The 22,890-nt window shown below is 43.6% G+C and overlaps 3 protein-coding genes across 4 annotated transcripts in view; 2 read left to right on the top strand and 1 right to left on the bottom strand.

Moving 5' to 3' along the window:
* The window catches only part of LOC109483858 (myosin phosphatase Rho-interacting protein-like), a 37,297-nt gene extending 28,874 nt beyond the window's left edge, over positions 1 to 8,423 (bottom strand). The window contains exons 1-2 of one of the 2 annotated variants that reach the window (XM_019787005.1): positions 7,642 to 8,423; positions 2,733 to 2,777 (exon numbers count right to left, since the gene is read on the bottom strand). In XM_019787005.1, coding sequence (XP_019642564.1) covers positions 2,733 to 2,777; positions 7,642 to 7,761 — 165 coding nt within the window. In that variant the 5' untranslated portion in view covers positions 7,762 to 8,423. The remainder of the gene's footprint in view (positions 1 to 2,732; positions 2,778 to 7,641) is intronic. The other variant, XM_019787009.1, reaches the window with a different exon arrangement.
* Positions 8,424 to 10,612: 2,189 nt separating this feature from the next.
* Positions 10,613 to 14,587, top strand: LOC109483772 (monocyte to macrophage differentiation factor-like). Its single transcript, XM_019786865.1, has 6 exons — positions 10,613 to 10,910; positions 11,460 to 11,541; positions 11,897 to 12,054; positions 12,467 to 12,643; positions 12,983 to 13,052; positions 13,245 to 14,587. The coding sequence occupies exons 1-6, from the start codon at positions 10,867 to 10,869 to the stop codon at positions 13,437 to 13,439; spliced, it is 726 nt and encodes a 241-aa protein (XP_019642424.1). The 5' UTR covers positions 10,613 to 10,866; the 3' UTR covers positions 13,440 to 14,587.
* Positions 14,588 to 16,500: 1,913 nt separating this feature from the next.
* On the top strand, positions 16,501 to 22,864 carry LOC109483477 (endoglucanase E-4-like). Its single transcript, XM_019786510.1, has 11 exons — positions 16,501 to 16,812; positions 17,191 to 17,433; positions 18,012 to 18,180; positions 18,402 to 18,586; positions 19,239 to 19,401; positions 19,815 to 19,920; positions 20,528 to 20,687; positions 21,073 to 21,217; positions 21,529 to 21,694; positions 22,066 to 22,253; positions 22,758 to 22,864. The coding sequence occupies exons 1-11, from the start codon at positions 16,630 to 16,632 to the stop codon at positions 22,778 to 22,780; spliced, it is 1,731 nt and encodes a 576-aa protein (XP_019642069.1). The 5' UTR covers positions 16,501 to 16,629; the 3' UTR covers positions 22,781 to 22,864.
* Positions 22,865 to 22,890: the final 26 nt, after the last annotated feature.

Here is a 22,890-nt window from a genome sequence, read left to right as displayed (position 1 = left end):
CAAAGCAGCCTTGGCGTCAGGTTGGTTTGGAGCAGTCCTGTCTCAGAAAACAGTCTCCAGCTGGACTACATTCCTCCCCACTTCCCAGACCCTGACAGTCTGTCCTCCATACTGGGAACTCATTTACTTACACTGCAGTTTTACTTCAAAGAAAATGGAGAGGTTTTCATAATGTTTTAAATATGCAGTTAAACAAGTCTGTAGCTGTACAGGTACAGTAGCAATACATTGGAACAAATTTGCAGTGTCATAAACTTGCAGTTGAAAGGTTATAGCAAAAATATAACTACAACAAACATTTCAAAATTTACAGTAGTCAGGCCTTGGACTGGTCTATCAAGAAAAAAAACATCCAGACAAGATGGTAGTTTAGCTCATGCCTCTGTTTAAAGAATTTGATTAAAAGTGCGCAAAATTTGTACAAGAAAAAATTATATTTAAAGCCAATGCCAAATCATTGTGCATGTATTGGAAGATCAATGTGAAAAAAGGTTCAAAAGAGAAAGTCTGTAACTTAAATGGCATACATATAGTGCATCAGTGTGCAAGCACGTCTAACCCTCGGAACATAGGGAACAACAGATGTTAAACCGGATAGAGGGAGAGAGAGAGATTCACAGAGTAAATTATTTTTCATCCCAGCCTTTTTTTTCTGCTACAGCCCTGAGATATAACATCATGTCATGATAGTTTTTACCAAACCCAAGCAATGTTTCAGTCCCAGCAGCAGACAGTTTATCGAAGGCAGACATCATAACAAGGTTCTTAAATACAAATCATATCCAGATCTTTCCCAAAATTCAATTACCAACAGGCTAGCTTTATTGGTCTCTTCCATAAAAGCGAACCCCAAAATCTTTTACTGTATTCTAGAGGTTTGTAGTTTTATGCATTGTTCTTCCAGCTCCGCATTTTATTTTTGAATCCAAAAATTAAATTGATGTGGAGTCAGCGGATATCATAACTAGGTTCCTGTCAGTCATGACCCCCCAGGTCCCATCCCCGGTGCCTGATGATACAAGCCCTTCTCCTGGGCTCCATTAGAACACCTCTGTATCAGATCCACAGCTTTTACCCATTATAAAATATGCAAAAAGTTTACACATGTGCCCTTGGGTGCTCCAATATCCTAAGTTATAATTGGTTTACAAATTCAGAGTGTATTTAAGTTTTTATGTGTCCTCAGCTGACATTTCTACAGCGTTACATAAGTGGTTTCAAATGTGAAAGTTTAGACTGAGCCATTCAGACAAGGCTTCTTGAGTCTTTGGCATTTTCAGCTCAATAAATGTTCATCAGTATTAGATATCCTGAAATGTCTAAGTTCAAGTAAATCCTGAAACTGCACGTACACACACTTATATAACTTTGAGGACTGATTCAACATGACCTTTTTTCTTCTTTTTCTTTACTTTGTGTACTTGGACAAAAGCCACCATGCAGACTGCAACATCAGCCTCCTGACATGATTGTTAGAAAAACTGTGCACACCTGGCGCCCATACAGCTTCAAAATCTGATAACTCCAAAACAGTCAAAAAAAGATCCTCAGCTGACATGACATTCCTGACAAGGGCCCAAACAAAAAAGACACCATAGCCAAAACAGCTGCAAGATCAGCCCAAGGACATAAAGTCCAACATTATTTAAGACATCTCTGATGTGGAACAATGACTGTCTGCCTCACCTGAAACGACCTCACTTCAAGACAAGACAGTTTTACTTAACAAGGGATGATGTGGGCAGACAGATGTACTGGATAATGAGGACGTTATCTATACCAGTCATCCTCTTCCACATTTCAATCCACCATATTTTACCTCTGCTTGTATGACACATAATGCTACATTGTGTACTTTTGGAACTCTAGAAACACATACATACACACACATGCACACACGAGAGACAGACAAGCCTAAAACAATACTTGACTCCCTTGAGTTGAAGTAACAAGCCTGAAGGATCACCCCGTGTCAGACACACACACCACATGTAGGTAGAGAATGCTACTTCGCAGCTGTAGATATTTGCACAAGTAAGAAACACGGAGCTGTGAGAGCGCTGTGTAAACTCTGCAGCACTCCGACCTGTCACTGCACTTTCAGGTTCACAGTCTTGGCAACACATCCTTAAACCCTGAGCTCAGCAAGACACTAACTCTGATTTGTCTGTCTGCTCTGCAAATGTTAAACTTTAGGTAGAACACTTAGTCTGGTGTATCTTATTCTTACTTAACAGTCTGACAGTCTCAGCCTCGGCCAAAGTCGCAGTTTCTATAATCTGCAGTTCAAATGGAAACTGCAGGGGGATTAGACTACACACAGAATGGTGAATTATGACAAAACACTATGCAATCAGAGATGACAGACTTCACCCCATCCATGTGCATATGTGCATGTACACATGTACCAGTAACTCATATGAAACACACACATACACACACACACACACACACACACACACATACACACACACACATACACACAAGCGCAGCTGATTTTGAGAAACTTCCGTACTGTATTTTGAGCTCGTCCTGGTAAGGTATATCGGCAATGTTGTAATGGATCCTGTAGGCTCATTCAGAATCCGCCACTACTCAAAACAAACATCCCAGAACTAACAACATGTACAACAGTACAACAAGCTGATCATATCATGGACAGGCACTGACGTTTGGAAGGCCCCATAGGTCATGCATGTACAGTTGTAAAAATCAATTAACCAAGTACCTACACCAGGCTTCTCTGGTGGCTCCTCAGGGGGCTTAGGTTCCTCCTGCTAAAGGTACAGAAAGACAGAAGGAAAGAGAGAGAAACATGGAGAAAGAGTGAAGATGACAGGAAGAAAAGAAGAATGGAGACAGGAGAAAAGACAGCAGAAAATGTGACAAGAATTTCAAATCAAGGATGGAAGATTTCCAAGTGAGAGCACAGCAAAGATGACAGACATCAGAATGAGAGAAAACACATCAACATGCATGTTAGTCAGATCAGGTATCAAACTTACGAACTCGAAAAAAAGTTTTGGAAAGAAATGTTCACAATGGCAGCATAGTTTTTTTAACAGAAAACTGGGAGGAAAACTTGTATCAGATAATTAAAAAAAACAAGGGACAGACTTTCCCCTTAGATGAGATATTTTCATATTGACCTTACAGTTCAGCAAGTATCTCTTTATCTGACAACCGGGAAATTGCACTGATATGGCCATATCCCTACAGTATCGGTTGGGAGGACACTGCGCAGCCTGACAATAGGTTTACTTAGCAACTATCTCGGACCTGGAGATTATTTACAGAAAAGGGGAGGTACCTACAGATCAAAACAGTGCATATTTACACAACAAAGCTAGTACGCAACTCGTGTGTACACAACACTTGAGGCGGGACGCAAGGAACCACCACTGAACAGTATGTCCACGCCAGAACTTAAAATACTGTCAGCTTTCACAGCAACAAACTGGATCAACCAGAAGACTTGACAATGGCTAACACTGCAACGCACAAAACATCGCTGTGATGTGTAATCAAACAATCAATCAAATCACAGATCACATAACAGGGAACAACGTCAATGTAAAGGTTGCACCAAACTTTGTACTCTGAGTTTGGGCAATATTTCTGAATTTACAGTAACTGTAGGCTGAAATGCAACACTGCCCAATCTGTGCTGCTTAGAAGTGAAAAAGGCCAAATGTTTATTGGACCTGCACAAGCCTGAAGGCAAGTTTCTATTTCCAAGGTCACACATTATGCCTAGGCCTTACCAGAACTATCTTTGTCCTCGAAAATGATCTGGTTGATAAATAGATATCGTCTTGCAAAGGTCACTATCTGATTTACTACTTCTCTCTGACTTGCCAGAGTATGTTAGATGTAAATGATACATATTTCAAATTTCATCATCAAATTTTAAAGGCATCATAATTCATATTCACCATCATTTTACAATGGCAGTAGTGTACAGAAAACATTAAATCTGAAAGAGCTGAAAGACTTCCCTTTCTATTACAGTATTTCAAAGCATGAAAAGTTTTTAACTCTAAAGATTATTTGTTTGAAATCCCAGATTCCTCCTGTTTTCTCAGACATCAAAGTGGCTAGAACCTTGTGGAATTTCCCAGCCCTGAAGGCCTTTTCCGAGCCCGGAGGACGACACAAATCGTTTACCGTAGTAAACATATACACGCAGGGATGAACCATACGGGAGCTATTTTTATATCCAAACTGGATTCAATTGATAAAAGAGGTCTCGTCTTCACTGAAAAGGAATGCTGAGAGAAACTAGAGCAGTGTGAGCTGGAGGGGGCAGCTGCAGTGATGAGGACTGAACACAGCTGGTATCCTACACTATTGACTCCAGCAGGATCACTTCCCTGCTATGGAATGATATATATCTTTGGCACACTGGCTGCACTGGCTTCCTAGAAGCACTGACTGGGCAACACCAATTTATATTTATTCCTTTGACAATCCAACATTTCAGAGTAGAAAAGTCAATATGCCAAAATGAAAACAAAAGGCTGGAAGAAAAATTGAATCTGATAAAAAAATAAATAAATAGATTGTACCCAATCTTCTGTTCCAAACAGAACCAACAAATCGCATTGGCCAGGCCATAGCCAGTGAGGCTCTTTCTGGTACGAGAATTACAGTTTTTCAGACTGTATGAACTTTTACCTGCAATTTAGTCAAATTGCCTGCAATTTGAGGGAGCCTAATTTAAGACCTTTCAAAAAGGGTGTTGAAGAAAATGGTCACAGTGGACAAGTAGCCACTTTTGACTGTAGTCAAGCTGCTTGGGTCAGCGGGAAAAATGATAATCTAAGGCGCCATCAAAAAGTGAATAGTTCATACAATGGCCAGGTGGTATTTGTTTAGACTTAGAGGTCATCACTATTACAGGTTTGATGGTATATCAATGGTCGGGTGATCATTATGCATAGGCAGTCACAGGTTGAACAGTATATCAATGAAAATAAGAGGAATTTCCACACAGTAATATTCTCATAACCCATGAATTTTATTTCAAAAACTCTCAGTCTATACTATACCTCCCATCCCTAACCCTAGCCTACACCAGCCTCATACATAATGTATGATATACTATGAGTGGCTTTGTTTACCCAGATCCCAGGATACCCCTTTGTTATGGACAGGATGACATCATTATGTTGTGATTGTGCATGTAACACACACACATCTATACAAATACTGTATGGTATCTGAAATGTCAGTAACAACATGTTTGTGACAATAACACAATCCAGGTAAACTACTAGTATATTTCCAGACAAAATCAATCTCTACAGACTACACAATTGGGCAGAATATGGACATCACTACCAAATGTTTAGAGTGAATTTTCTTCAGCATCAATATTGTTGTCATTACACATTTGTTACCAGTCATTATAGTGAACAGATTGTTGAGAATACTAGGGCCAATGGTATAGTTTTACTGTCATCACTGACAACTAATTCCAGCAACTAAAATAATGTTAGATGTAACAGTAATTTAGTATAGATACACACCAGGATACGCATATCAATCAATATCATCTTCAAAGAAAAAATGTTGTGTGTGTATATTTATTTCTAGGGAAGTACTGTCACAACTAACATCCTTAATAGTTGCATCAAATACTTGTTAACATATGTAAGACTAAGAGCTTCATTTACTACAGGAAAATCCACCAATACAGCAATAAAGTTCCTTCCTAAAAAGGGAACAAAAACAAATGCTCCCATAGAAACAATAGCTTCTGTTCACAGACAAAGGAAGGAATAACACAGGAGGGTCTCTAGAGTTGCATTGTCTAAACATGTGAGAAAAGGTAAGAGGTTGAGCCTATTGTCCTGGTAGTATTTGTTTTGGTCCCGTCCATATGACAGGTTTCACAGCACCAGACTGTTAGAGCTCAGCACAACAATGTTCTGTCAGTTACAATTTTCAAATTTAAACTGCAAGGAAAATGCCTTTTAACTAGGCCAAATCTGGCTATTAATAAGTATTATATCTTATGAATATTAGCAAAATCTCAACATGTTTAGGCTGATTTTATTGGTAAACAACTGCTGTTTGTTTTTGTTTTCTGTAAATCTTTCTTGCTTCTGTAGGACTGTAGGCTTGGATAATTTCTACCCATCACCAAAATACCTAGTTTAGTAGTTACAACATTTTTGATCATAAAAATCTAGTTACAACATCTTGATATATTCAGGTCACTAACAAAAACAAACACATACAAAACCAATACTGTCGAAAAGCATACCATGCCCAGTGAAGGTAAGAAGAGTAAAGTAGTATACTGTATCTGGTCAGGATATAAGTGAAAAGACAAGACAGCTTACTAGTACAGATTAGTTACCTAACACACCCCTAACCACCCTGGTACCCTCAACTTGTGTTTGGCATTGTGCCACACCAATTCATTTCATTGCTTCCTACCTTTAGGTTTTATTTATGGGGAAAATCAAATTAAGAAAGGGACAGAATGAAAGCAGAGGCATGGGAGGAAAACTTGACTGCAACTTTATACAATCCTTAAACTTCAGTACAAAATTTCCACACTTACTCGTTTTCATATTGAAGTTCTAATCTAGTTGTGTATTTTCTTATTAAATCCTTAGAACCAGCAAGCTAATTTGGTGTGGGCTCAGGGACAAGGAATGGCATACTAGCTCCGCTCTATTTCCACTGTCTCTCCTGACACAAACCCCCATTCACCACTCCTGTTGTTGTTGACATTCCAGGTTTCTGTCCAGCGAGAAGAGTTTACGCTGAACATTGTTCCCAGGTCATACGGTACTTCTGTTTAAAATTTGACCAACTCTCGCTGTTTTATATTAACTTACACCTTAAAAAGGTGACTTATGACATTTTCTAGTACCCAGATTCCATAGGAATATGTAGGGTGTCTCAGATTATAAAGTATCAAACCATGGAAAAGTTTGTTTTTCGATAATGTATTTCGTGATAAATTTGGCCACCGGAGCTAGCGACATAGCAGGGCAAACACTATATGGGTGCTGTAACTACTATCTCTATCTGTTATGGGATGTGTTCCACTCCTCGCTACAGTGACTACATATATGGCAGTCCTCTGGGTCATGTTGACAGAACACAAATACAACCCTCACCAACCGGCTATCATCAAAGACATGACAAAATAAACAAACAAACAAACAGGATAAGAGCATCGGAGAGGGCGTGGCGTCGTAAAAGCTCAGGTGAGAGAACTTACTTTCTAAAACACAAGTAACAGTTTGGAGCCTAAAGATCCTCTTTGAAAAAATGCTACTAGTATGTAAGAAAGTAAGAATTAGAATATATAAATTATATATGGAAAATTAGTCAAGTGGCCAGTTAGCATATAAAGCCAGAAAGGTTATTTCTAGGCCTTCAATGAAGATAATTTGTTAAAAAAGTTTCACCATAAACTGATAAAATTCTCTACAAATTCACAACAAAGCTGAAAAAACGGGAATCTGGAACAAAGACTCAGGGTTAGTAAAAAGTCACTGTCGACACAGAGACACAGCAGGGCGCTTCGGGGTCTAATGTTACATAATATTTTGGAAACTGACTTCAGTAGGGACGTGAGGGAAGAGGAATTATGGAAGTTTGTGGGCGATCCCTTACCTGGGACATGTCGGAGTCGTTGAGAAGATGTTCTTCCCGAGGACGGAAGCAGTTTTGACACTTCGCCTTGTTGAAAATGTTGGCGGCGAATTTGTTGCATGGCTCTCCCTTGCGCGACATCTTGGCACTGGGTGGGCTGGCTACTTTTCGTATTCCAAATCTTTGTGGATGGGATAAATAAATCTCTTAAAATCCCGGAGAAAGCATATGAGATGCGTCTTTGGTCCCTAGAACGCCGTTACATCGTGAAGAATGGTGGAGAAATATCGGAAGAGCAGCGAGCAAAGTTTTGACCTGATTCGGCGTGTTTTCTGCGAGCTGGCGGGTGGGGAGGGGGGTCGCGCCCCACGACAACTGCTCACCAAATCCGGATATTTCCACGACTCCAGGCCCTTTTCCCCACCGAGAAGTCGCGACGAAGCAGAAATACGTGGAAATGTCGAGTCCCGGTACAGATCCAGTCGGTTGGGGCGGAGAAAGAGGCAGAAAGTTTGAGCTTGGAGCCCGGCTAGGCTCGGGGGTGGGACACCGTGACCAGGGAGCTAGCGGGTCGGGTCCGCACAAAAGCTCCGCCCGCCACCGTCCCTCGTTACTCCTAGCGCCTCGCAGCCCGTCCTATCGGCGTGGATCTGCCGGGAATAGCTCGGAAAGTTCGCGGGAAACAAGTCGTTGTCGGTGTGAGAGTGTGTAGACGCCAGCCGTTGGCGAGTGTCGCGGGTTAAGCTGGCGGCATAGCGGCTCGCAGTCGCACAGGACAGCCGAGAGCTGATCAACGCTGGGGAACACGGGACATACCAAACTATAGGGGGGAGACTCACTCATAAACCCTAGAATGTTATGTGTATATGATATTAGCTCACGCGTATGATGGTAATAGATGTACTATACAGTTATTTTATACTTTTAAATAGTTTTATCTTAATATAGTTGTCAAAAACTCGTAGAAAGTAAAACTCTCTACGGTGAGACCCTCTACAAAATTAGAACTGCCCAGAGTGACATTATAGATTTATCCGCGATCGATATAGCAAGAAATCAAGCCCGACTAAAGTCGTCTTTTCCCAATGTAGATTAATGGTTTAAATCTAAGATCAATAAGAGCTGCATAGTTCCTTACATGGTCACCTATTGCTCTGAGGAAGGAAAACTAGTCCGTTGGAGCAGGGACTCCTTTGTTTACGCGGAAGGACATGCGTACGCGCTGGAGCACACGTAGCGGCAGCAGGCTTAATTAGGTCAAAGGTCGTCACACCATGCTGGATTTTCGCGCCAAATTTGACGTCTCCCAAGTACAAGTACGGGTATAAAGAGGCTAGTCGCTAAGAATACAAAATTGATTCCTATTTCCTACATATTGAAACAAAATATCTCTCTCTCTTTTCAAGGGGAGAAGGCAATGGAAACCAGCATAAAGCTAGAAGTTAAATTTAGAAACAGAACAGGTGCCATTATAGCCTTCACTGACCTGAACTAACTTCCCAATTAGGCCAAGCGTCCACAAATGATTTACCCTATTTTTGCTATGCAAAACTCATTGGAAAGGCCTGTTGGAGGCTGCGTTTTGGGAGGGAAACCCCGGCCCCAAAGCTGACACCCGCGCGTGCCGAGTCTTCCACACGGCTGACTTCGCCGTGCATCTGCGATGACCTTCCCGATAAGAGTCGCGATGTTATCTTACAGCGTGGGGTTTGTGAAGAAATGGTGCGGAAATAATTCTTAACGAGGACTGAACGTTCCTTAGGAACAAGAAATAGTCTATTTGGCCAGTTTCTACTATTTTCCAGCACCTCGAGGAGCCTTTTTTAAAACTGACACATGTATTCTGAGTGAACGTCAGCCAGGTGTGTCCTACTAGAGTCTCTGATTTGGCGGTGCAGATTTGCTCTAGGCCAAACTACCTGCGCAGCCTGCCCCCATTGTTGTGCCGCTTGTCTGTGGTGTCGGTCTGGATCGCGAGAATGAAGAGAATATATACTAGTGTACTGCATTCTCCAAGCAGAGGTTACATATATAGACCTATTTGTTTATTTGTTTGCTATTTTCAGACGTCTTATTCAGCTTTTATTAGACGTTTTGTCTGCCTTACATTTTGTCTCCTTTTTTTCTGTCCCAAAGTTTTGGGGCAGAAGTGAACAATGACTATCACATAACACAAGCGGTAAGTAGCGGCACAACTCGGTACTGCATCTATGGTTGCAGGTCAGAGTACTAGTATTATCCTGGCTCTTTGGGGGGCAGCCAAGTACACGTATGAGTAGTCAGATCGTCTTTGTGTGAATCTGTGTGGTGTCAGAGCGATAACTCGAATACTCTCCAAGCAGAGGTTGTTGGGGGAAATTGTAACCTTCTATATTTGCCAGGTTTTTGTCCGTCTTCTCAACCAACGTTGCATAGAAGAGTTACTAGTTAATTGGGACTGATTAGAATAGATGTTGTGTCTCCGGTTACTGTCCTAAAAGTAATAGGGTCGGTAGGTAGGTATGTCTTTTATTTTTCTTTTATTCACTATTCGTGAGATACCCCAAGGTGCTAGGTTTGAAATTCAGATGTGAGGTTGAAAATTCTATGACCTTGTCGATCAGCGGACAAAAAAATTAGGCTAGGGTCGGTAGGTTTTTACTAGGGTCAGTCGGGAAACTAGAAACACAACATTTTTCCCGAGGCCTCATCGCCATAAGATTAGAAAGTCACAATTTTCCCCAAGAACCTCTCCTTGACAGAAGTCGAGAAGAGCTTGGATGGATTGTGTTGAACGCTGATTGGTCACCACTCTGACGCAATTGGTCTGTTCCAAGAGAAGGCCAAGAAGGGCAAGTAGTGAATATCCACGGAACTGCGTATTCTATGAGAAATATGTGCATGTTTCACAAATTGATGTGTGCGTTATCTTTTTACATCTGTCATTTACAATCTTGAAGAGATATCGCTAGAACATTATAGAGGCCCCCCTCCCTCTCAATGGAACGTCCCTTCACCGATCAAAACGCCGGGTGTGAGCAAATTTTCTTGTCATGTTTGAAGGGTTTCATGAGTAGAAGCCACGGTATCCAGTGACCAGATTCCAATTTGGAGGCATATACATATAGCAACCAGGCTACAGCATCACCATAGAACGCGTGCACGGCGCCTGAAAGCTGTACGATGTTGCCCAGATAGCAGATTTCGAGCGAGAGTCGAGGCGACCACTTCCGGGTGCGGTAGGAGAGGAGGGGAGGGGGAGCCAACATGGTGTGCTGTACGACAGGGGAACACCGCCCGCTGAAATCCAGGTCAGCAGGGTTGTTCTGGGGCTAGCATGAGGTGTTGTTTTGTTTCCTGTGCGTTCCAATTTCTATTTTGCTACCCGCGAGGTTGATGTTTTGACCAACCTGTTGTTATAGACGTGATGTCCTCACGTGACGTGTTTGGTACACCTGCATTCACCTGTAGCGTGCACTGTGAGGTATGCATGCCCCGATCGAGCGTTCAAAAATCAGATCCACGTACGTATTTTCCAGCCATAGTCTTGATTCATTTGAACCCTAGCTGTAAGGTAGCTGAGTCCCTATGAGGCAGTACATTGTATCAGCATTGCAAATATTGACCTGATATGAGACAGCCACCTGTTGGTTTGGTCCAGGCCATGGAGTCATCACTCAAGTTCAGAGATGGAACCGATCATGTAACCTACAGGGATGTGTGCAGTATCATCCTGGGTAGATCAAGTGAAAACCTTCTTGCATTGACGCGATACCTCTCCTGTGTGCTGATAGTTCTTGTCATCATATTACCATCAATCAACAACTGTGATTCTAAACCTGTGTGATTTTCTGCCACAGATTCATGAACCGCCCAGCTGTGGGGAACAACCCGTACATCCCCACCCCCCTGGAGCACATTGCTAACTGTGTCACACACGGGGTAAGTACTGTCCCACTGCAGATTAACTCATACTTCCCCACCCCTGGGGAACAACCCATGCTTTGCCACCCCTTGGAAACAACCAATACTTCCCCACCCCTGGGGGACAAACCATACTTTTGCACCCCTGGGAAACAACCCATACTTCCCCACCCCTAGGGGACAGTCCATACTTCCCCACCCCTAGGGGACAACCCATACTTCCCCACCCCCTATGGAACATCCCCATATACCTCCTCAGCCCTGAGAAACAGCCCGTACCTTTCCAACCCATACTTTGGATGCTGAACATTTCCTTGTTGCATTTGTTCTGAACATGTGCAGTTTGACATGTTCCTGTTCTGCCCGTCCACAGCTACTCATCATCCCCAGTCTGTTCGCCATCATGCTGCTGCTGCGATTGGCCGACAACACGCTGCAGTTTGTGAACGCTGTCGTGTACGGGCTGGCACTGATCGCACTCTTCACCCTGTCAACCTCCTTCCACCTGCTAGCCTGGACAGGTAAACTCAGGTAATGTCCTTCCTTCCACTTGCTAGCCTGGACAGGTGAACTCAGTATAATGTCCTTCCACCTGCTAGCCTGGACAGGTAAACTCAGGTAATGTCCTTCCACCTGCTAGCCTGGACAGGTAAACTCAGGTAATGTCCTTACACCTACTAGCCTGGACAGGTAAACTCAGGTAATGTCCTTCCTTCCTTCCACCTGCTAGCCTGGACAGGTAAACTCAGGTAATGTCCTTCCACCTGCTAGCCTGGACAGGTAAACTCAGGTAATGTCCTTCCAACTGCTAGCCTGGACAGGTAAACTCAGGTAATGTCCTTCCACCTGCTAGATAGTTTAAGTTAGTTAATGTTCCTCCAAGAAACTGCCTAAAAATTCAATGCTAGTAAATAAATTTTTTAAAACTTGCCTTTTTGTCCAGGTCCCTCCTCCATTTTTTCCACGTCTGCGACCGTGCTGTCATCTACTTCTTCATCGCCGCGTCCTACATGCCGTGGCTCACGCTGCGGGACAGCGGAGCTCTCGGCCAATGGGTGCACTGCGTCACCTGGATCCTCGCCCTGCTGGGGACCGCCTTCTCCTGCATGTTTCTGGACAGGTAGGACACCTAGCAGGTGGTTGTGGTAATGCATTACCCTAGCCCAGTGTTCCAGCCAGCATCTGCCTTTCCAACATTTGACAGTTTGCAGCACATGACAGAAAAAATTTTGATCAACCTGTCACCTTTGATGTGCAATACTTGGCGTGTAAAGGTATAGAAAAAAGCATCTAAAATGTAAACGAAACAGGTCAGGACATGTACAAAGTGGGATCATACTCTGACAGGTTTTGTTTACATGTCAAGGACCTTAACCTGTGATATGGGCATGCACAGTTGTAATTGTAAACCTCTGTTCCACAGGCTGGACGTTAATTATCTTTTTCTGCCCCCTCCTAGATGTAAGAGACTGGAGACATCCCTGTACTTGATTATGGGGATATGTCCTTCCTTGTCTGTGATATCTATGGTAAGTACATGTTAAAAGGTAAAACTAAAAAGTATTGTTTTTTAAACAAATTTGGTCAGTGCAAGGCTAAGAGAGCACTGCTACACACTGAAGTAAGTTCAGGTTACTGGGACAGCATCTCTGATTGTCCCTGCTAACATGGATAAGGGAGTGAAGTCTGCCATCTCTGATTGCCCTGTGTTCCCCTTGCAGCCGTGCACTGACGGCCTGAAGGAGCTTTCCATCGGGGGCGCTGTTTACATCGCTGGGGTGTTCTTCTTCAAGAGCGACGGGCGGATACCATTTGCACACGCCACATGGCACCTGTTCGTCGTGGTTGGAGCCGCATTCCACTACTACGCCGTCGTCACCTACCTGATGGGCACGCAGGAGGACCTTATGGCATGATGGGATAGCTGCAGGGCATTCTGGGATATCTACAGGCTGAATCTGCACCTTTTGAGTGTTGTGTAGTTAAACTGTTTGTTGTTTTTGTCTTGACAGAAAATCAAGTGATAGAATTGATATAACTTGACAGATTGTGTGATTTTAAAGTAGATTTATGTGTAAGTGCAGTCAATCAAGTGCAGTAACTGTGAGGATATACAACCTACAGGTTCGTGTTATTGAATGTCAAGTGCAACATACACAAGAAAACAGATACCCAAATAGATTTCAACAACTGTCAGATGTTTCAAGTAGCACCTACTACTTCTCATCAGTACTGGTCAGCAAAAGTTATGATAAATCAAAATATACATTTGTATGCAGTTGCTTGACAGCTTGAGTATCTGTTTTCTTGTATGTCTTATTACCTGGAATCCAGGATGTCTAACCTTCATTGATGTATCAAGTGCAACATAATGTGGTGATGATGTCAGAACCTGTGGATTCTGTGCCAAAGTGAGTTGAAAGTCTGTCAATTCATCACCAATTCATATTGTTCGAGAGAAACAAGAAAAAATTCTAGAAGTGATTCTGTTGGAGGCTTTTTATAGTGACATGTAACTGCTGCTTCCAATTAGCTGCTTCACGGTAATGTAACCATGAAAATAGCTTATTTTATATCACCTGATTTCAAGGTGAGTATTATTATGAAGACTGTCTGTGTCTGCTGCTGTTATTTTTGCCTGTGTGCTGCTGATATTTTTTTAAAGAAACAGCTGCAGATATTGTGGGAGTCAGGGTACAAAAACACTACCTCTTGTCAATGGTCAAATTTGTCGAATTAAAAGTTGTGTTCTTTTTGCAAAGATTGACAAAAGGACAAATAAGTCAAGGTGTTCTGGTAATATTATACCATAAACGTTTGACTTACAGAATGAAAGATGTAAGATATATGTTATATACACAATACCATTCTGTTGTCAACCTTTTAATAAATACACGTAGTACATTCCAGATATTTTATAATGAGGATTTAATTTTTGGTAAGAGTGGAAGGGTACATGTGATATTCTGTGATAGCTTCAATCCATCAGTTTCTTGCCCAGCCTGTACATGTACTAGCTGTTTGTGTGTGTGTGTGTGTGTGTGTGTGTGTGTGTGTGTGTGTGTGTGTGTGTATGCATGTGTGTGTGTTTGTGTGTGTGTGTGCATGTGCATGTGTATGTGTGAGTGTATGTGCATGTGCACATGCCATAATTTTGATTTTATGCAAATGTGACTGTTATTTATTGAATATGATGTTGAAAAATCATTGTTATTGTGCCTGTACTGGATATGCTGCCATGTGGGACGCTTCCTCAAAATGGCTTGTCTAGTAGTAAATGATTCAATGTCTCTTGCTACATTACTTGATAATATGATCAGTACGTTCTGGAGCAATTGTAGAGGGTGTATGAAATGTTCTGTGTTTTTTTAGCGTTCAATTGTTGTCATTTTATCTGTATTCTTATTTTCAAAAACATCATTTCTCACTTCACAATTCTTCATATTTGAAGTCTATAATTTATTGAAACAAAAGTTTGAGGGGTGTACTGTGGATGTACATGAATCATTGGATATATATTTACATGAGCAATACTGATGGACATGAACCCATGTAACAATAAACTTGTGTGGTCATGGTGAATAAACGATGTTGTAGAAAAATATTGCTCTTGGTTACATTAATGTTGTTGTCATTCTCGATAAGTTCTTGGGATATGAGGTTCAAAATGTCTCCAGCTCTTTTCACCAAGTTTCCACGTTACAGTATATAAAAGGCTTTAAGCTAGACCCTAGTATAGGGGCACTAACGCAGAGGACAATGGTTTATGTTGTGTATTACTATAAAGTTCTACTAGTATTTGCCAACAGTAACCTTGAAAGATTATTTTTGCTGCTATCATTAACCATCAGCACTACAGCCCGTTGGAACGGGTGACAAATATTTGCACATCCGTTGTGATGTAGGAGGTCCGCCGGCGTCGCCATGGGAAGGTTGGTTGAGGCCGACAGGTGTTTGCTCGCACCGATCTCTAGAACGTTTGGGGAGTGTCCTTGCGGGCAGAATTCCGATCCCGAACCATCACAATTAGAAGTTCGACCAATGGGAGAATGGCAATTAGCGAATTAAAGTTTGCTAACAGACCTAAACGTTGCGCAAAACATCACGCCAGGACCTACAGTCAGAAATTATTACAGAGCTCAGACGTTTGGGTTACCTTATTCACCCAGACACCTGGTCAGACAAGTGCGGCCACGCAATTTTGAAACACACTGTACCATACTAGTGTTCTCTGACAGCCAGATAATAATTATTGATGTGCTATAACACCGTTATCATGGGCGGCCACGCTTGTCGATAAAAGTATACATGTACAAGTTTGTTGATATAGTGTTTAAGTTCATGGATAGTGAGAAATTTAACCTTTGTCAACTAGTACAAATTTATGTTTTATTTTCGTGGACAAAATGCCGAAAACGCTAGTGTGTATTTGTGACATGATCCAATGATTAAAATCTTTTTCAGGGTTCTTTAAAAAGTAGCTAGTAGATTAAGCCTAAGCCCAGGCTTTGACCACAGTCATTAGATACCGTGAGCAAAACCCCAGCAAGGGTAATTGGCGTTCTATAGTGGTTTACCACGAATATTATGAAGGTGACCCGATTACCTAATACTTAAATGTCTGTAAATAACTAATGTTTGTAAATGTCTAAATGTTTGTAAATACGTATAAATAGTGCGTGGCTTTGGTTTATGTCAAATAACTTAAACCCCGGCCATTGTACCATCTCCTGTATCATCTTTTCCCTTTAAGCAATGGCTAGAGAGTCTTAACGTTACATATCCTTTACAGCCTAACCACTTTATAGATAGTAAACCACTAAGTAAGCACGAAATAATCGTTGGTCTGATGGTGATATCAGGAGGTGATGATGTAACATTACGTGAATTGTGGCTGAAAGGGTTAAAGTCTGGGAACGCAACACATGTCCGTACAGATAGTCTTAATCTAAAAGTGTGCGGTGATCTAAAGTAAAACATTAGTAAGGACAACACAGTCGTCCAATCGCAGAGCGTCTGCGGCGAAGCCATGTATACGTAGTTTGTCGGGATATATAAATACATGAGACGCCCTCTTCGTCTGCTTTAGAGACGGTCTCAGCCAACATGAAGTGCTCCGCTCTGATCTTGCTGGCGTTGTTGGGTGCTGCCCGCGCGCAGAGCTACTACCAGGTTGTCGGGGACTGGGGGAACAGGTTCCAGGCCAATGTGTACATCCCCGTCACCCAGGATGTCCACGGTGGATGGAGTATGACCTTCTTGTTCGACAAGCCGGTCTATGACATGGAGGTAGAGAACGTTAACGTTCTTCTATTACTTATGTGACATTTCGTCAAGAGATAGCAAGATATACCATTAGAAAGAAATGATTTTGATTGGTCCTTCATGCTGCCACAGTTTTTGTAGCCTACCGGTACACCCCCTTTCCGAATTCCACTGGAGGCTGAGACCGCTGAACTACTATATATACTAGCTAACACGAAAAGTATTAATATGTTCTGTGTCTGCACCTGTAAAGCCGGTGTAACTGTCCTTCGGCGTAACACACCAGCTTCGCAGGCATGCGGCGCGACGGAAGCTAGCTATTCCAAACGACTTGTTACACCGGCACCATACATTTTGTACATCTGGCATAAGACAGCATAACAACATTTTGTCTCCTTGCAGATCTGGCGCGCCCAAGTGGTGAACATTCGCGAAGACAGCAAGGCTTGGGACTTGTCGGATCTGGGCTGGAACTCGCACCTGGCGGCAGGAACCTACGAGATGACCTTCGTGGCCAACACCCAGGGGTCCGCGCCGGGCATGAGGCTTTTCTTCAACGGAGTGGAGGTCGGCTCTGGCGGGACGGCCACGACTACCCAGAGCCCCGGCGGAGGCACCACCACCTCGGGCGGCAATCCTGTCGTCGTAAGTCTTTCCGTCGTTCAAGGTCTGGCTCTGGGACCTTGCTCCTTTCTTAGTCTGTGTAAAGGGACGGCAGAACAAAATATTCTAGATGAGGAAATCTGACTAATACATTGCCACCCTGAAATTACATTGTAGGCCTTTACATTGAATGGTGATCAGAGCTAACTTGTTAATAGATTCAACAACGTAAACGATGTCCTTACCTTGTGGGGATCTTGAAATTTGTCATAACGTAGTGCGTATATAGACGTGAGAGCATTGCCATATGCTACATATCCACACATCTGTATCAGCCCATATGCCAATGGCTTTCAGTGTTCGTTACGAAAACGTTCATGTGAATGTTTTTTATGCACACAGTCCAGGCAAAAAGCTGAGTATATACCCGTGTCGTCTTAGAATTTCTAGTCCTGTCCGTCTTGAAATTTGGACACCCCCAGAAGTACAAGATAACGTCAAGATCTACATAGTAAGAGGCAATTGTCTAAAACTATAGCTATGTCTAGAACTATGTCTGAAGGGTTTGACTTCTCTTTTGTAGACCATGGAAAATGCAACCGAGCATTTTTCCCTCCCAGGTCTCAGGTCGGTACGACTTGGTGCAGGCTCTGCACAAGTCCATCCTGTTCTACGAGGCGCAGCGGGCCGGCCGCCTTCCCAGCAACAACCGTATCTCCTGGCGACGTGACTGTTGCCAAGGCGACGGCAGTGACGTCGGTCTGGATCTGTCCGGAGGCTGGTTTGACGGTAACGCGGACCACCTTTACTGGTCAACACTTTGCTAGCCACAATCTTTGCGATCATAAACGTCTGAAAATATCCTGAAATCTAAAATGACTGCCACACATACGACGATCAGCATATGACATAGTGGTGACTTTTTTTATATTCCACCAGGAGACAACATTTCTCGTGATCATGAGTCGAATTTTTGAACTAGATTCATTCTCTGTTCATGTGTAATTTAGCTGGTGACCACTTGAAGCTGCACTTCCCCCTGGCCTACACCATCACCGTGCTGTCCTGGGGCATGATTGAGTTCAAGAGCGCGTACGAGGCCGCAGGGGAGATGGCCTACGCCATGGACTGTATCAAGTGGGTCACCGACTACTTCATCAATTGCCATCCCAGCAAGTTCGAGTTCGTCGCGCAGGTAACAAGCATGTGTTTGCTTGTGTGTTTGTTTGTTTGTTCCGCATAACAGGTAAACCGCCACGGTACGTAACGCACCAGCTTTGTACAGTACGCACAATCTGTCTAAGACCGGGCTGTAAGGTTTGATCCTCTCTCACCGGGAAGAACTCCTACTCTTACAGATAAGTGTGATCGAGTGTAGTGTGAGCTTTACACCCCGGCTGAACGTTCCATCCGAAGGACTGCGACTCCTAACCAGCGATGTCCTTGGTGCTGAAATGGGGATCCCGTAACCCCCACGTCGACTTTCCTCACTCCGCCCAACCGTAATAACCTGTAAAAACTATGCACGTGGAAGGGGAATGATGGGCTCCAATTAGCCCGGTATCCAGTCAATCGTGGTTGGGGCATGGTAGTGGGACAGGCTGTGTCTTCGGGGCTCTAATAGTTTCCCCCCGCACAGTAGAACAGGTCGCCCCGGTAGGAGTGTTACGCCGAAATGGCATGCCAGGGAGTTGCTTCAATCTCCCATCGTGAAATATCTACCAGGAAACCTACCTGAGGCGGGCGGGGAACATCTCCTGCAGCCCCGAGGAAAACCCGTCCGAACCACGATAAGACTGGATACCAGGCTAATAGGTAATGAGACCATTGTTTGTCCCTTTCGCCAGGTTGGAGACACCGAGCCTGACCATCAGTTCTGGGGCAAGCCTCAGGACATGACCATGCATCGGCCCGCCAAGAAGGTCACGGCCAACCAGCCCGGGTCTGACGTCACCGCGGAAGCCGCCGCTGCCATGGCCGCTGCCTCCATCGTATTCAGGGAGAACGGAAGTAAAACAACCAAACATCTAGCTTTGTGCTGACGACGTTTTCGAAATTTCTAGGTCCTTCCAAATCACAGTCCCGCTCTAGCTACATGTAGTACATGGTTACATCCGTTGTACGATAGGTTTACGACATCAGATCAGATCAAGAAAGTGCACGACGCATGTGATCGTAAACTACAAAATGTGTATGTAATTTCTTCACGCCTCTGAATAATTATACAGTGCTCTCCTGCTATTTGCACGAACGATTTGTCAGGGAATTTTACCCCTATAACAGGGTTAGTCCAATAACCTTAGGAGAGTCCACACGATCGGCAGGGAGGGGAGGCCAGTTGGTTACGGATGATACTGGGATGGGGCCACTTGAAACAACTCGTGTGTGCTGATATACGTTTGTTTTTATTTGCATGTCCCCAGACCCCGGGTACGCCGACACCCTTCTGCAACACGCCCGGGATCTGTACGAGTTCGCTGACACCTACAGGGGAGAGTACCAGAACGTTGTCCATGATACACCCTACCCGTGAGTAGACCTCAATTAGTCTCCTTTGCAGGCGTCCAGGTGGGTGGAAGTTTTGATGCTGCGTTTTGTGCCTCCGTGGCACAAACCTTCGCTGGGCGGCTGGTTGTATGATGGCCGGCAAAAGAACGCGTACTAAACGCAGTATCAAAACTCCCACGCAGTATCAAAACTCCCACCCGCCCGGAGGCCTGCACAGGAGTCTACCTCAATGTCGTCTGTACCTCCTACCTCTCTGTCTATTGCACAGCCATCTCTTCTTTCAGTAACTTGATAACGGCATTTACAAGGTAACGGTCAATTTCCTCAGAGACATTTCGGCTGCTTCCAGCTACCTTCATCAGGGTGTTATGAAGACTGCTACTCCTTGCCACATGGGTCGTGTGGTCCCAAACGTGACCCAGTCTGTATCCATTTCCCCTCCAAACCGTCTCTGTTCATGACTGGTGTAGTTGTAATCCAGCGTCTCCCCTTCTCTTTATCCAATATCCGTCCACGTATTGACTTCCAGAGTGCAAAACAATACCCCCGATTGATTAAATGATATCTGAGTCAGCATTTCGGAGTCCTGGGCGTTCTAATGTGCGGAGCTTTCGATTCTTAATTCCAGCTCGTTCGGCGGAATGAACGACGAGCTTGTCTGGGGCGCCGCCTGGCTTCACCGAGCAACACAAGATGGAAGCTACCTCAGCAAGGCTGAGTCGTACTACGACCAGTATGGTATCAGCTCCGGTGGTTTCAGCTGGGACGAAAAGCAGTCGGGAACAATGGTGACTAACAAAGCATGCCCTAAAAAGCTATAAAAGAAGACGAAACTCTAACGCTAACCTCAAGTTGTAAAGACAACTTTACCAAACTATCATTTGTAACAACATTTCAAATAACTGAATGGAACTCTGAATATCACTATCAGCTGTGGGTATTTAGTTTGTTAGGCAAGAGATTTTGTCTGTTCAGTCTTTCATTCATTCCACCGCTTGACGACACTTTCATAAAATCGTTTTTATTTTTTCTTTATTTACATCGATACAGAAAACTGATGTTCTCAAAATCCTTTTGCAGAGAGTAAAGATCAACTCAATGCTTCTCTAAGGTTTAAGTCACCCATTTGTGTAAACAAAAACAATTCTTGAATGTTGACTCTCTATATTCTAGCTGGTCCTGTACAAGGCCACGAACAAGGACAAGTACAAGAACGACATCATCAACTACCTGCGTCCGAAGATGCCAGGCGGCGGAGACACCTACACGCCCAAGGGCATGCTGTGGCTGAACGAGTGGGGCTCCTGCAGGCATTCGGGTGGGTATAGGAAGGGAGCTTTATAGTGATAGTCAATGATTTCATCCCACTAGGATTACACAGATCGTTAAGAGGCTGTTGATCATCCAAGAAATTGACAGATCTCTCAATGACCTTTCAATGATCTCAGTGCCAAATGATTTAGGTCCCGTGGAACAAAGGCCAACACAAAACGAAACATTTCTTTCGTCGTGTCTAAAATACTTGTCAAAAATGGTTGTTATGTTGAAAATATACAAAGTCAAACAAATACAGAAATACACGGTTCGCTACGTTCGAAATTACAAAACCTCTTCTTTTATCACCATCAGCCAATCACGCCTTCCTGGCTCTGGTTGCCGCCGACATGGGTATTAACGTGGACCAGTACAAGGGCTTCGCGGCTCAACAGATCAACTACATGCTGGGTGACGCGGGGCGCAGTATGGTGGTCGGCTACGGCAACAACCCTCCGGTCAGGCCTCACCACCGCGCAGCGTGAGTTTTACCAAACGTTTCTTGGTCAGGAGATGGTAGATACGTGTTGAATCATTGTTAATGCGTGGAAAATCACAATGTTCAGACGTTCTCATATACAGTTCTTTCCTTTTCGATCAGGACCCGTACACAAAACGGACCTTACTGAAAGCTTTCATCTAGTCTCAATAATTCTACCTCCATGTGTACATGGTCGCTTTTTAACAAGTAACATGCTGAAATAATACTTAAACTCACTTTCAGTAAAACTAGTTCTGTTCCTGAGTTTTCATTGGAAAGTTATAAATACCTGTAATCCAGCACTTCTGACAGGTGTTTGATGTATATATACAGTATATTGTAATAATCATGCTCGTTGTTCCCGTTCTCAGTACCTGCCCCGTCCACGGACATTGCGACTGGAACACCTACAACTCCTGGGACGCCAACGCCAACGTGCTGGAGGGCGCTCTGGTGGGCGGACCGGACGCGCACGACAACTACTCGGACGACCGCAGCAACTTCCACACCAACGAGGTGGCCGTGGACTACAACGCCGGCTTCCAGGGCTGCCTAGCGGGTAAGCGTTCAATAAAGGAATGGCTTATCAGATGAATACTATAGCTAGTATTGTGCCTTGTAAAATACGGCTTACCCCTAGCCTCTACGTACAGGGTTACATGACACCATTGTCATTCAACTTGCAAGTCAGAGTAGACAGCTAGCTTAGCGTTGCTAAAAATTATGAGTGGACCAGATGACTGTGGGTAAACTAACAGTGTACAGATAAACCAGTATACCACATGTAGAGCCCATCCCTCTCCTTCCACCCCATTTTACCTCCCCCCAACCGAAGTCAGATATCTGTTTTACACCTGGGTGGTTTAAAGTGCCTTTCCTAATCCTAAGGACACAGCGTGCTGCCAGGAATCGAACCCATGACCGGTTGACCTGCTCACCAAGTCACTGGACATCACACCACTGTGATGGCCATGTAGAAAGAGGTTAGACAAGTGAATCATAGCTAACTTTGGAGAACAAACAACTTATCAAAACTAACACTTTTGTCTCTTATCTATTTCAGCCATGATCAAAATGGGTCTGTGATTACATCAAACACCCTCAGCCTGGATAAAGACTTCTCAGAAACAAGATTAAAGTGTCCTGATTAAAGTATTTCTCCGATTCAAAGTGGATGCTTGTTCTTTATGTTTGCT

This window comes from Branchiostoma belcheri, unplaced genomic scaffold (genome assembly GCF_001625305.1).
Source record: "Branchiostoma belcheri isolate BF01 breed outbred unplaced genomic scaffold, Haploidv18h27 scaffold11, whole genome shotgun sequence".
In the NCBI taxonomy this organism is placed as follows: Eukaryota; Metazoa; Chordata; class Leptocardii; order Amphioxiformes; family Branchiostomatidae; genus Branchiostoma; species Branchiostoma belcheri.
The sequence above is the reverse complement of the archived record's forward strand: the minus strand, read 5'-3'. Positions and strand labels throughout refer to the sequence as shown.

What these genes read in the sequence shown, in the direction of transcription:
- LOC109483772 (XM_019786865.1), top strand. Translation starts at nt 10,867, where the DNA reads ATGGTGTGCTGTACGACAGGGGAACACCGCCCGCTGAAATCCAG. An exon ending in TCCTGCATGTTTCTGGACAG is followed by an intron (nt 12,644 to 12,982) that starts GTAGGACACCTA and finishes GCCCCCTCCTAG; the next exon opens with ATGTAAGAGACTGGAGACAT. An exon ending in CCTTGTCTGTGATATCTATG is followed by an intron (nt 13,053 to 13,244) that starts GTAAGTACATGT and finishes TTCCCCTTGCAG; the next exon opens with CCGTGCACTGACGGCCTGAA.
- LOC109483477 (XM_019786510.1), top strand. Translation starts at nt 16,630, where the DNA reads ATGAAGTGCTCCGCTCTGATCTTGCTGGCGTTGTTGGGTGCTGCCCGC. An exon ending in CGGGCGGCAATCCTGTCGTC is followed by an intron (nt 17,434 to 18,011) that starts GTAAGTCTTTCC and finishes TTTCCCTCCCAG; the next exon opens with GTCTCAGGTCGGTACGACTT. An exon ending in AGTTCGAGTTCGTCGCGCAG is followed by an intron (nt 18,587 to 19,238) that starts GTAACAAGCATG and finishes CCCTTTCGCCAG; the next exon opens with GTTGGAGACACCGAGCCTGA.